A 13,699-nucleotide genomic window follows, 5' to 3' on the forward strand; every position below is an offset into this window, starting at 1 on the left:
TTGATATTTTAATATTTACCCAAAAAGTTAAGAGCAGCCAACAAGTGTCCAGCATACACACAAAGGCCTTCAAAATGGCTAATTTCTTTAACGTTTTGGTTACTACATAATCACCATATTCCATTTCACACTTGTTAAAATCTTATTTTCTACTTTTTTTAGAATAGTCAAGAATGACTAGGCGTGTTCTGTGTTACATTAGCCACCCAGCTCTATGAAAACCAGTTTCGGCCAATAAAAACCACAGAACAAGTAATTGTTTCAATTGTTTTATTAAAAAAAAAAAAAAAAAAAAAAAAAAAAACGGGACTGTGACTGGAAGAATGATTCCACATTTCTGTTCAGTTGATGACAAACAAAACCTCTTGCTCTGATGGTACGAGGAGAGAAGAAAAAAAAAAAAAAACACAACCCTCAATCAGGAACATACTTCACTATTCATTACAAAAATCAAATTAACATCCTTCCAAAAACAGGAGATCACAAACTTTCATATTCATTACCAAATACAATTCAATGTACAAGAAACAAATGTTTCTTATTTGTCACATTCAATTTGTATTTTTTAAAATTCCAGAACATCCCGGCCTGCACCCTTGTTTTTTTTTTAAACCACCACCAATACGTCTGTTCCCAAATTTCTTAAAGAAAAAACATGACTATGAAACATCCATGGTCTTCTCGATTTTGCCAGCATCATTTTCTGTCAAGTCTGAAAAAGAGAACAAAGTACTGATTAAAACCAAATTAGTATTTCCTGAAGGAAATAGCAGTGCTTGCAATGTGGCAAAAGCTTAGGTTTTAAAGTGCAGTTCTTCATAACCTGCAATGCAACATTTTTTTTTTTACATCAAATCACACTGCAGTTGGTTAAACAGATGCAGGAAAGGCCAATCAGAGAAGGCAAATATCCACAACATCATCTGCTGGTTTCCTTCTGAATGCTAAAAGTTAATGGAACACTTTCAAACCCTAAACAGAACGTCTGAGAAACAAATCCAGTGCTGCACTGAAAGCAAAGTTAGTATAAATTAATGACTAGAATTAAAAAAGAAAATAATTTAAAATGAAATACTGTATTAATCATGACCAATCCACTCCAGTATTCAAAATAATTTTAGGAAGGGGAATTTACCAAGAATAAGTTGCATGCATTGAGCATAGTTTATTAGCATGCATCATGTATCCAGTGCTTCAGAATGATGCAAAAACGCATGCAAATTAGGTACTGGGGCAAACAGCACCATTTGCACAGAGCAATTCCTCTTTAGCATGTCAGTTATGAGTACTAGGTTAAAAAGGGTGAGGAGACTACAACAATCTGCCCTCTAAAAAAAATAATGTAATTTTGACAGTAAAAATGCTACAGTAAACACCTATTAATTGCTTAATGGTAGGTTCCTTTATCATACACAGAAAAAAAAAACGTCACAGAATTAGTCTATTCTTGATCTTGTCATTTCATGTAATTTTGTAGTAAAATACTGTTAAATGGGCAATTTAAATACTGACAAACCACACACCGGCATTCCCAGAATTCCCTGTGACGCTTCACATTCGATTGGATTTCATTTAAATCATTCTTTATTGATGTTAGATATGCAAATTGGTTATTTTTGTCTGTATGATACCATGCACCTACTATATATTAGAATTTACCTCAGTTGTGGAAAGGCTTCTTGTGATTAACTTTTTTTTCTTCTTCACCACGTTACAAAACTGATTTTAGTAGCAGTGAAGGCTGCTGTATGTAGGATTTTTTTTATTATTATTATTTTTTAAATTGGCTGTTCCATAAGTATGTTTGTGTTTATATTGCTGGAAATATTAATTGTGCCAGGCAAATAGTGCTGCTATTTGTGAACCAAGTGAACCCCTGTGATGCCCCTTATTTTTATAGAAACACATTTGAACTGAAAATAATAGTTTAGTGAATGCTTGGAATTTAGAGTAGTTGTTCATCTAGTACTTTAATCAGACAACGCGACAACTGAGAAATTCATTTATCACATATTGCCTAAAGTGTAGTACAGCAGTCTGTCACCGCACACACAAATGAAGTGAAACAAGCCAAAAAAAAAAAAAAAAAAAAAAAAAAAAGGTTGATCACATCACTCGGATCAATAAAAAGCATGACATGAATAATATGGCTCGACAGTTACAAATGGCATTGTTTCAAAAGGAAGTTGTGAGCTTCACTCAACAAACACACCAACATAGCCATGCAGTAGATGTTGTCATGGAAATGTTGATGCCATATTATGGGATGCACCGGTGGCAACAGCAAGCCTTACTTCAGCCTGAGACTGGCCTTACTTTTTGCAAAACATTCAGCCACTTATCGCAGACTTCTATATTTTGCCAACCTACTACTTTGTTCTGCAGCAATCCTAAAGGAAGGGTAAAGAAAGAGAGGGAATGGAAAAACGCAGAAGGGTTAAAGAAAAACACTGAGACAAAGTTTGTTCACACCAAGAACGATAACTATAAAGTTACAGAGTTATAGAGTCCACACCAATGGACAATAACACTTATGCCATCTGCCCCTTTAAAAGCACACTTTAAAGTCACTGAATTTTATTGCTCATCAGCTGAAGAAAAAAAAAAAAAAAAAAAAAACCTGTTCTTAATGAAATTCCTATAACACTGTTCTTTTTAGTTATACCTATGGTGTGGACAGAATAAGAGTGATTATTAAATTTTTTTATAGTTATTATAGTGGTGTGAACTTCCCTTAATGCTCCATTCACCTTGGCCTGGCAGCTGTATGATTGGCTGCTAGTACGCGTTTCTACTACTAGATAATCCAATATTATTTATAGGCTATGTAGTTGGCTATATCTTTTGAAAATCTGCCAACTAATAACATGGTAGATGGATGAGCTCCAACTTTTTTCATCTGTCGCATCAACTGTCAATCATGCCAACAGACGTAACTTCGCTGTTGACTGCTTTTTGTACAAATGTGCCTTTGGTTTAAAAAAAAAAAAAAAAAAAAGGCATACCTCTGAACAAGTCGAAGTTAAAACCTTGCAAAGATATAGCAAATATTCGCCATCTATGCATAATTCTGAAGGCGATATAAAATTAAGCAAGATAATCACAGTGGCTTGCATGACCATGAAGGTTGGTCTTAAAGACTTCAAGTTTTATGATGATAACTGGTTCATTAGCATTTTTTTTTACTCAAATTTTTTTTACTACATGCTACTTTTATGTACACTTAACATTGCACCTTTTTCATCAGCAAAGTTTCTGTGTGAGTAAATGCTGTTTATATCGGAATACGTTAGGGTTAAGGTTATAGCTATTGTGCTCAAAAACAATGGCAAAATATTTTTGCATTTAGAGGTTACATGCATTCAAAATTTGGTCTCTCTCAACTGCCTCAACATACAAATAATTTTGATGACATCATTCTGCATTTCATCTTCTCAGATTGAGATTTTCCTGTACAATCAAATACTCTTTAGAATCTGAAGGTGCTACAAATGCATAGTGTAGTGAATAAAAGGGACAGCGCACTTAAGGTAAAGTGAATGATTTGGACTGTCTTAACATGCTTTCCATTCTGGTGCTTGAAAAGGACAACAGAGGCAGTATCAGTTTAAAACGGTTACTGTACCTTTTCACAGCTTTTTGTGCTAGCATGCGGTTCCCAGCTAGGAATGTGAGACTGCCTATGATAGCCAGATACTTCAGAGTCTGGAACATGTTCAAGTGAGTCCAGTACACGTACATTAGACCCAACATAGCTGCAAGAGAAGAGTTACAAAATAATAATCATTTCTCAGTTCTCTCTCAGAAGCATGTCACATTAAAGTTAAACTAGATGCAGGTATGTTTAAAGAGCAGCGAAAATTGAAAAAACAAGGCAAACATTATAAATTGTGCAATAACTTTGCTCAATTCCATACATGGATAAATTGAGATAAGCAGAAAGAGGAGTTAAGTTTAGAGGTGCACGATATATATCACTGATGATTAATGTGGTTATCTAATCAGCAGTCAATACCATCAGATGCGTGATTTCACACAGAGCTGTTGTTAACTGACAAGCTGCGCAAATCCAAGCCGATAATGAACGTGGATTTGCACAGATTGTCAGTTAACAACAGCTCCGTGTAGAAACAGCTGCTCTATGTGAAATCACACACCTGATGGTTATTACTGCTGATTAGATAACCCGCTTTACTGATGAGATGCGCATTAATCATCATCCAAAATATATATATGGTGCACCCCTAGTTAAGTTAAATATTCCATCAAACAAGTATTTAAAACATTTTCTATTAGATTGTACGTTGATTTGAAAGTTCAATGTGCAAATCTGGTTATGATAAACTTATAACTATTCAATGAATTAGTTATTTAATTAATTCATAGCCCATTTAATTTGGAGGACGTTCTTTTGGTACTGTGATGGATCTTGACTTCATTTTCAGTGTAAAATAAGAAAAAAAAAAACTGGTGCTGAGAACGGTGTAAATAAAACGCATTCTTACCTGCATGGCCTAGGTGGAAGAGAATAGTGCTGGGTGACAGTGTGAAGTTTGAGATATTGGCTCCAAGTTTAAACCACTGTACAGGCAAGAGGGAGAAACACAAGCATGGCAGAGTGAATGACAATGATAGATCAACAAGCAACAGAAATCACAACATTAGTTTACACGGTTTCATTTATTTCCATGTCAGTTTTTACATGCACCCATATTAATGGGTCAGAAGGCCATTACCAGTATGAGCAGGAGCAGAAGAGGAGAGAGGACCAATGCAGTAAATGCATTGGATACAACTGTGGGCGGCTTCTTCTCCGGCTCTCTGAAAAGATGCTGTAGAAACAATTTTATGAAACAAAAACATTATTAAAAAGAATACAGAAATAATGTAACAGATTTTTTTAGCATTTTTAGCCTTTCGATATACATCTTGATATAAGGAACCATCAATTCAACAGTAGAACAGTTCATAAGTTGTTAAAAATCGCAATACATAATGCAATAACTGCACTGTTCTGGTTTCACAAATTGTGTAATTACGAATCGTTATTAACAAAACATTTAAAAATGATCTGAAATATTTACGTGGATCCTATAATTTCTCTTAATTTGGCATATTCCCCATTTCTTTAAGTAGAATTTAAGATTACAAATTAAACCTGATGACCCACACTATCCACAAAGATATAGTATTGCTCCGAATATCATCTTATGTTTCAGTGGAAGGAGGAAAATCTGTCCTTTTATACAAAGTCCACAGAGTCAATGTCACAAACTTGCTTGACTTGTGAAAAACCACAGAATTGGAAATATTCAAAAATCATTTCATGCTTTGTTTCATTTATTTTTAATCCTAAAAGGTTGATTTGTTTAAACAAGATATCAAATCCCAGACTTACATATCAATTAATATTAAGTTTTATTTTTATTAATAATAATAATAATTATATTATTATCATAATCATGTTCTCAGCCCTGAAATTTGGCATTTTTCTCAGAATATCTTGTCATCCTTGAGTACCACTAGAGCTTACCTGGATTTCTGGTTTGGGTACATACAAAGTTTTAGCCTGAATTGTTCCAGGTGCCTCTTCATCTAAGAACTTCAGCACAACGTCAGCCTTTGAGAAAAAATAAGTCTAAATTAAGACTAAACTATGACAACTCAACATTTCCAAACATGCCAGAAAAAAACAACACCACCACAGAACTTGTAAAAGTCTATTGCTAGATCCCAGAGTTCTCAAATTAAAATAACTGCCTTACCACGTTCCACAAAATGGGGTTCTCCAGCGTAGCATCTCCCACCATCAGGTAAAGAGCATAGGTGCCAGAGATTGAGTCAAACTCTGTCTTCCTCTCAGCTGTGTCCAGCTCAAACTTATACAAATTCTTACTGTCAGGTTCAGCCACAAACACGACCTCCTGACCGGTCTTCTGGTTGTGTAGCCTCACAAAGGTCTGAAAGCAATGACTTTAATCAGTTCACTTAAATGTTTTTGAACAGTGCATTTAAATAGGGTTGCCAACTATGCTTGCTTGGAGTGAGATTTTGATGATATGGGTTTAATCACACATCCTGATCCAAGCTTTTGAAGGAGACATCGGATGCCCATTTTATACAACTTGGTACAACTTGGCTCTTCCATTTTTTTCTCTTCCAAGAGCAAATGGATTTTACTCCCTGTATGGTGCTTGTGTCTCCACACTGCTAAGACACATTTATATGCAAACACCATGTAGAAAGGGAATTTTTGCCTCCGATGTCCTCTTCGAAGATAAAAATCTCACAAAAAGGCTTCTCACACGAATTAAAACATTACTATACAATGAGGGCAGAATTTATTCACTTTCTGCATAAAAGTAAACCATTTTGGATGGGATAATCACCTGGTGAGGGGTGAGTTCCACTCCTGAGGTCTCATCAACTAACTGGAACGTCATGGCAAAGTTTTGATGGCTGTCTGCCATAAAAGATGCTTTGGCTTTAGTTGGATATTCCACTCTAAAAAACAGGGTTCAACGCATACACTGGCTTAATTATACAATAAAGAGAAAATTAATCAAATAGCGCTTGATAGAAGCTGGTGGTTCTAGATATTACCTGGTGGTTTTGGGGCCAATACTCTGGTCCTTGTCCACGACAGACAAATCCATGTTGTTGATAGCAACTCGGGTAGAGACCTTTACTTTGAGCTGAGAAAGTAAATCAAACAAGTTTCGATCTAAGGCTTTAAAATGACATCACAATAAGAAATCATTTCAATACATTAAAATGAACACTAGTAAGTTTGAATATGCTGCTGCTGCAAAAAGAAAAAACTACAGCAATTACAATAATTGTGCCTTTTTTGTAATTTGTTCAGTGAAAGAGGCCAATGACTCCAGAAAACCTCTGCAGCAACTGTGACATGCTTTTGACCTTATAATTGTACAATGAACAGTCAGAGCAATTATTATTTACATAGCTACAATGTAAATGAATGCAATCTAGACCAATTAAATGTGAATGTTGAGAGAATGAGGAAATGAATCAAGAGTTCATTGCAGCAATTAAGAGTTAAACGCTGAGGTCAAATCATTTTAGGTCATGACAAGGCACGACAGATACAAGAAGATTAACAGATACAAACTAAACTCTGATTTTCCTAGCACATTTCAAAGATTCAGTAAAGTACCTCAACATGGTTGGCAACAAATCTGCTGTCACCAGCAATGGCAACGGAGAACTGATAGTAGCCACTCGCTGGTTGACTGGACATGAAATTCAGCTCAAAAACCCCACTGTGAAACAAAAGGACAGTCTTTTAAACAAAGGAAACATTATTAAATGAAATCATTACTGTGTTTCAGGCATATTACGTTACTTATCCAGAGTTTGCACATTACATAGAGGGATAGTTTAAATTAGTGCTGTCAAATTATTAATCACAAAATAAACGTTTTTGCTTACATACTATATGTATTTGTATACACAAATACACACATATTTAGAAAATATTTACATGTATATACATTTATATTTTTAATTTTATAAGCTTATTTTTCTTAAACGTATACATGCATGTGTTTGTAGTTATATACACATAATATACTCATATTACATAAAAATATATATTTTTTTGGCATAGGATTAATCGTTCTGTATTATAGATAAATTCGAAGCCCAAACATACATAATTGGCATGCAAGAATAAATAATTCCTGGTCATGCATGCACATTTGAACTGTCATTAAACATATTTAATGTGCTTTATGTATGCGTGATGATTAATGTTTATATATGAATAAAAGCCTAAATTAAATATGTGCATCGTATAAAGTGATTGTGTGAATTCGATCAAACCACCTGACTCATTTACATTACTTTTACAATGTCTACGTACTTTTTGAAGCTTGAAAAACAATTGTGTATTTAATGGATGGTATTATATGGTATTAAGACTTTCTCTGCAGTTAAAAAATTTAAATGGCATTAATTATTATTTGAAAGTGGTCATCTGCAGTGCTCTCACATACTCTCTGAGGGTGAAGGGTGCCTGGCTTAGGATGGCAGATTTTGAGGACACAGCACTAGCGGACTCCACCAGCACACTTGCTGAACTGAGGGGCTGGCAAAGGACATCCGTCACCTGAAGCTGCAGTAACAAACACAGACATTACAGATTATTTCAGGTCTCTTAAAAAAATATAGAGTACACACTCAAAACTAAGGCCTACCCGGAGGAAGGGATGGCTGTGGGATACGGCAGAAGGGCCCTGGGCACTGACAATGACAGGTACATGGAAGCGATTGTTGGAAAGCGATGCAGCCGCACTAGCCACACTGAATGCCTCTGAGAGAGAGTCCCAGGACTTCTTACTGAAGATGGAGTTCACTAGCTGGATTACCTGATCCTGTGATGGACAAGTGGAGGAGCCGTTTACCTTCAGACTGTACTTCAAATACTTACAGAATCTATTTTGTTGTACATGGTTATCCATTTATTCTGAGGGGGCTAAACTATGAACCTCTTTCAGGGGGGGCTCCATGTCCACATGATCGGACAGGGAATACGCAGCAGAAACAAACAATGCTGTGGCCTCCAGCCCTTCTTCAAACTGAAGATACACTCCACCCAGATCATCTAAACGGGCAGCGAGATCCTACAATGAAGAAAAATATAAAAATCACATAAGAATACCAAAAAAATTAAAAAATAAAAAGCAGGTTTCTGGTACACTGAGCAAATGAGACAAACCAGAAAAGTTTGAAAGCAGCTTTGTATTCACTTGATTGTTAACAAGAATACTGCTAAGAGAATTGTTATAAAAGCACATTACTTTGATTTTTTTTTTAACTAGTATGAAACATGATCCTAGACATGTTGTGTGAGCTTTAACCATTAGTAACAATCAAAACATGAACTGTTAAATTCATTCATTACCCTAAAATGGCCTACACAACTTAAAATGTTATGTAAATAAAGGCATTTAAACACTGAAGTACTTGAAAACAATGATCATTCTGTATGTTGTAAATTTTTGTGCACCTCTATTTTAGCGTGTGAGCTTTTGTGCAAATGCAAGTAGTCATTTTAAGTTTTTGTTGTATATATCGGATTACTTCTATATAACACACATTTGGTTGAGTTAAATAATCAGCTGCGCTACCAAAATGCTTAATTTACTGGCGTTCATGCACTCTTCAGCCTCAGCACAGCTCAAACAGCAACATCATCCTCCTTCTAGGGCTGTAACTTTTTATTCAATATTCGAATATGCATTCGAACATGACATGAAATATCCTTAATCAAACTATAAATAAAATATACAGTTTTTAAAATGCCATGTGGAGCAAATTTTTTTTACAGTCTATTATTAGACCGTTTGTTTTTTATTTTATTCTTTGCCATCTTATCCAGTAGAGGGCACTCTAGAGGTATTGTACTAGGCCCATCACCAAATCACGCGAATAATAGCTAGTAGCCAGGCGGGCAAGTCTGTGCACTCTGAACGTGTGTTCTGCACCACGGGGAACATTGTAAATAAAAAGAGAGCCACACTTAATCCAGATCAAGTTGATAGACCGCAAACAATATTAAGAAATGAATTAGGCTAGGCTATATGCCTTACTCCTGCTGCTGTTTAAGTTGTCACATTATTGTTTGTGCCTGTTCTATATGTTGTGGGATATGCATAGTGGCACTCCATATAAATTGATAACTTGCTGTTTCAAACATTAAGTAAAAAAACGAATAATCCAGATATTCCTGTTTATGACTCACTGTCACAAATACATTTGTGATTGAATCTCCATTAGGCTACAGTAGATTTACGTAGATATTCAAATATATCCTAATACATTACATGATATTCGATGACAGCCCTAACTCTTTCAAGTTGTTCTTTTTTAAACATATTGATGATGATATTAATAATAATCTGGTTATTTTTCTCATTATATTTTCTTCAACACTGTTTAAATTTGAAATGATTTCTTGTTATTGTAATGAAAAAACTGCAGGGACGAATCAGTTGATAAGGCAGAAAATGCAGTTGTGCAATTAAGTGCAAGATGTTCAACAACAAGCTCTCACAGAATATGTATATTACATTTTAATTAGCACACTACTTTATTTTTTAATATTGATTTTTATTGTTTTTGCACTGTGTGGTTTCCGCGTGATCCTACAGGAAGAAAGCGCTCACAATGGGAATTCTGACTAGCATCCAACTCAATTTTTTGAAGACATGAGTTATAATATGTTTATGTTGAGTATTTGCTTTATTAATTTCTTATAGGATACATTTGGATGATGTAATGAACACCCTAGTAAATGTATTTCAGTTTTCAGTTGTTCATTCATTGTCCAAATGGTAACGCCCACCATTATTTGACTATGATTGGATTATTTCAAACTATCATGTTTCTTTTTCAAATTTATTGATGATGCATTACTAATAAAAACTAGCAGTGTAATTTCTCCCCATCATCAACAGTACATTTTATTAAAATGGTTTAATTGTTCTTTTTACCCCACTTGCACAGCCCTGCCCCCTCTAGGTAATTGATTACATTTTTAAATTAAAAAGAAAAAAAAATCCCTAAACTTATTTTATAATTTCTATAGTCTAGGCTTTAGGCTTAAAGTTGATTGTTCTGTGGCTGATAAGCCTGAGGTTACGCACTAATCGCTCACCTCAATCTCCTCCAGGATATCTCCAAGTTCAGCTTGCTGCGAGAGACGAGACGCAGTCTGCAGTGCCAAAATGATTCTGTCAGGAGAAGAGAGAATCAGAGTTAGGTCTCAAAATTAAACTAATAAAGAGAGACCACAAAGCAAGCCACAAGTTAAAACAAAACATTTTAACATCAGGACATGTACTTACGCCAAGACATTATCCTCTTTGGAGATGCGAGCTTTCAGGGCACTGACCACCTCCTGTGAGGCCAGAGGTAACCCAAGAGCGCTGAGAGCACTCACAGACTGATGGATCTGAGAGGCAGTGGAGTCCTCACTGACAGTGGCCAAAAGCAAGTCACGCGTGTCATTCGACACAGGAATCTGTCAGGATCACAATAGAAAATACAATTTGTGGATTTGAAAGTTAAAATTACTGTGTGTGCAATGTGACCTATTATTTGAAAGTGACTGACCATTTAGGCTGCCCAGCTAAACATCCACTTTGCCAAGGAGCCCAGTTTAAACTAGCCAAGTCCACCAAACCATGTTTAAACAGTTTTTTTAGGAGGTTAAGCAAAAGACAGGACTTTGAACTTAGTTCACACAAAAATGAAAGATCGGTTACCATTTAATAACCTTAATGTTTTTCCATACCCTTAAGGAATTCATTCAGTTTCAGAATACCAATGAAGATATTTTCAATATTTTATTATTTTTGTTCCATTGAAAGTCCAAAAACCAAAACTTCCATGTGGTGAAACTACAAAAAGACAACGTAAAACTAATCTATATAAAAATACTTAAACTGTTCTATTTTTATGGGTTTCATTTACAACAAACATTTTGAAGCATTAAAGTTTGGTTGCGTGAAAATATATTGATATTTGTATTTTGAATATGAAATGAATAAAATTTAATGGGTGAATGAAAATTAATGGGTTTGAAACAACTTGAAAGTGAGTGGCAGAATTTTCATTTTTGAGTAAAGTAAACCTAAAGGAATATCTAATTAATCGGAAAGAAAAAATTCTAGGCGTTTTAACAGGTTTAATAGGAAATAATAATACTACATAATTTATCATAACACTGATAGCTAAGAGTAACTGTTCTTTAAAGCATTTTCCCTTTTTTGACTGCCTATCCATCTATTAAATGAATAAACAAATGGATAAATACACGGTATATATAGTATTATCAGTCAACCCTGCATTGGCTCCCTGTTAAGCATTTTTAATTTTGCTTATTAATTATAAATCCCTGAGTAGTTTAGCTTTTCAGTTTCTTTCACGTTATAATGCTTCATGTTTCTTGCGGTCACAAAATTCATAAAAATTTTAATTAAATTTAAATTATGCATTTAGCAGACGCTTTTAGTGACTTAGAGTGCATTCAGGCTATACATTTTTACCTATTGTGTTTCCGGGGAATCGAACCCCAAACCTTGGTGACTTAACTCAGTATTAATGTTGTAGTAATTATGCATACGGAGGCTTTTTTTTTTTTTTTACTCTGCCAAAAAAAAAAATCTTTAACATGAGGTACGAATGCTTGTAAACAGAAAGGCATACAAAGAACCCTATATCAATTCAACTTTTAATGAACAATCGGTGCATCTCTATCAGACCTGACTGACATGCAACCAGTGATCAGTGCAAAAAGGAAAGTGAAGAAGTATTTTACCTCACATCCAGACAAAGCCTGGCTGGCTTCTGCTGCATAAAAGAGTGACTCCACGCTAGAGGGATCCAGGTTCGAGTTGATAAACCTGCATGTCTCCTGATGTAGACAGATAAGACCAAATTAGACACACTGGTAAAGACTAATAATATATATATATATATATATATATATATTTTTTTTTTAAGTTTTTTTTTTTTTTTCTTACATCTGCATCCGCAGCAAAGATTCCCAACTTGCCAAGTCCAACAACAGAGTAATAAGCAGACTTGAGGTCAGTGAAGGGTTGGCTCAATACAGCCTGAAGTCTGGCCACATCAGTGGTGGTCAGATGATGGGTTGGGGTCAGGGCCTGGGTCTCAAGAACCAGGGACAGGACCAACAGGCTAACTAAACCTTCAAATGGGTAAATGCACAAAGAATACAGTTTATATAATGACATGCATGTATCTCAAGATAACTGCACTTAAAGGAAGCATTTGACTCCTGGGAAAGCATTATATGCATTTTGAGGATGTGGTGAGAGCTGGTTTTAAACAAATTGGAAATACTGAAGATTGGAGGTTCTGAAGCTTTATTATTATTATTTTTTTTATGATTGTATAGAATCACAAACAGCAATTTCTATCCGATTACAAACAGACACAACAGAAGTGTGTGTGTGTGGGTGTGTAACCTAAACCTTATATCTAATAGGATTAGATATAAACACCAAAATGGACATGTTCTTTGCATGTTCTTTGCTAAAGCTATCAAATACAGAAGCTATAATATACTGCTAATATAATGACTCAGTGAAACTTGAAAATGCACCATGTTCACCTGACACTGGATAAATACTACGCACAATACTACTAAAACATCTAATATCATAATAACTAATATCAGAATACATGAAGGTAACGTCACTGATTGACTGACTGCAAGAACAACTGTTCGGACAAAATGTGACTAACTGCATTCACAAAATCTACCTAAACGTGTCAGTGACACGTCGCTGCTCACTCTTACACTGATTGAATGAACATAAATCTTTAACAAAAGCATAAAATCATGCAGAAATATAACTTACAGAGATGAGCCATTTTCGCCTAATGCACCGTCACCAAAAGCTCAGAGGACTTCCGGGTCATACGGATGAAATTTATTTCACCAATGTAGGGGGACGTTTATGTTAATTTGATCTAATAATAGATATTAAACATTAAAAATGAATACCCTGATTATATATATTATATGGAAAATGTAAATCATACATTTGATAAATCAAACATTCGTAAATATGTAAAATGTATGAAATATTCATTACATTGAGGGACAGATGACCCCTACGAACCTCATGTGGTGTGAGCCAAG

The 13,699-nt window shown here is 35.0% G+C and overlaps 1 protein-coding gene across 3 annotated transcripts; it reads right to left on the reverse strand.

Moving 5' to 3' along the window:
- Positions 1 to 285: 285 nt before the first annotated feature.
- LOC113069355 (dolichyl-diphosphooligosaccharide--protein glycosyltransferase subunit 2-like) lies at positions 286 to 13,428 on the reverse strand. Of its 3 annotated transcripts, none has more exons than XM_026242365.1 (18): positions 13,416 to 13,428; positions 12,552 to 12,739; positions 12,347 to 12,442; positions 10,872 to 11,047; positions 10,682 to 10,757; positions 8,511 to 8,645; positions 8,220 to 8,396; positions 8,019 to 8,137; positions 7,178 to 7,283; positions 6,604 to 6,695; positions 6,390 to 6,504; positions 5,766 to 5,960; positions 5,534 to 5,620; positions 4,737 to 4,832; positions 4,506 to 4,581; positions 3,626 to 3,755; positions 2,317 to 2,390; positions 286 to 712 (listed from the first exon to the last, which is right to left on the reverse strand). In XM_026242365.1, the coding sequence occupies exons 1-17, from the start codon at positions 13,426 to 13,428 to the stop codon at positions 2,339 to 2,341; spliced, it is 1,929 nt and encodes a 642-aa protein (XP_026098150.1). In that variant the 3' UTR covers positions 286 to 712; positions 2,317 to 2,338. The 3 variants fall into 3 exon arrangements, with proteins under 3 accessions (XP_026098150.1, XP_026098149.1, XP_026098151.1); XM_026242364.1 differs by having other exon boundaries at positions 2,295 to 2,390; XM_026242366.1 differs by lacking the exon at positions 2,317 to 2,390.
- Positions 13,429 to 13,699: the final 271 nt, after the last annotated feature.

Source organism: Carassius auratus, unplaced genomic scaffold, assembly GCF_003368295.1.
Source record: "Carassius auratus strain Wakin unplaced genomic scaffold, ASM336829v1 scaf_tig00001591, whole genome shotgun sequence".
Lineage (NCBI taxonomy): Eukaryota > Metazoa > Chordata > Actinopteri > Cypriniformes > Cyprinidae > Carassius > Carassius auratus.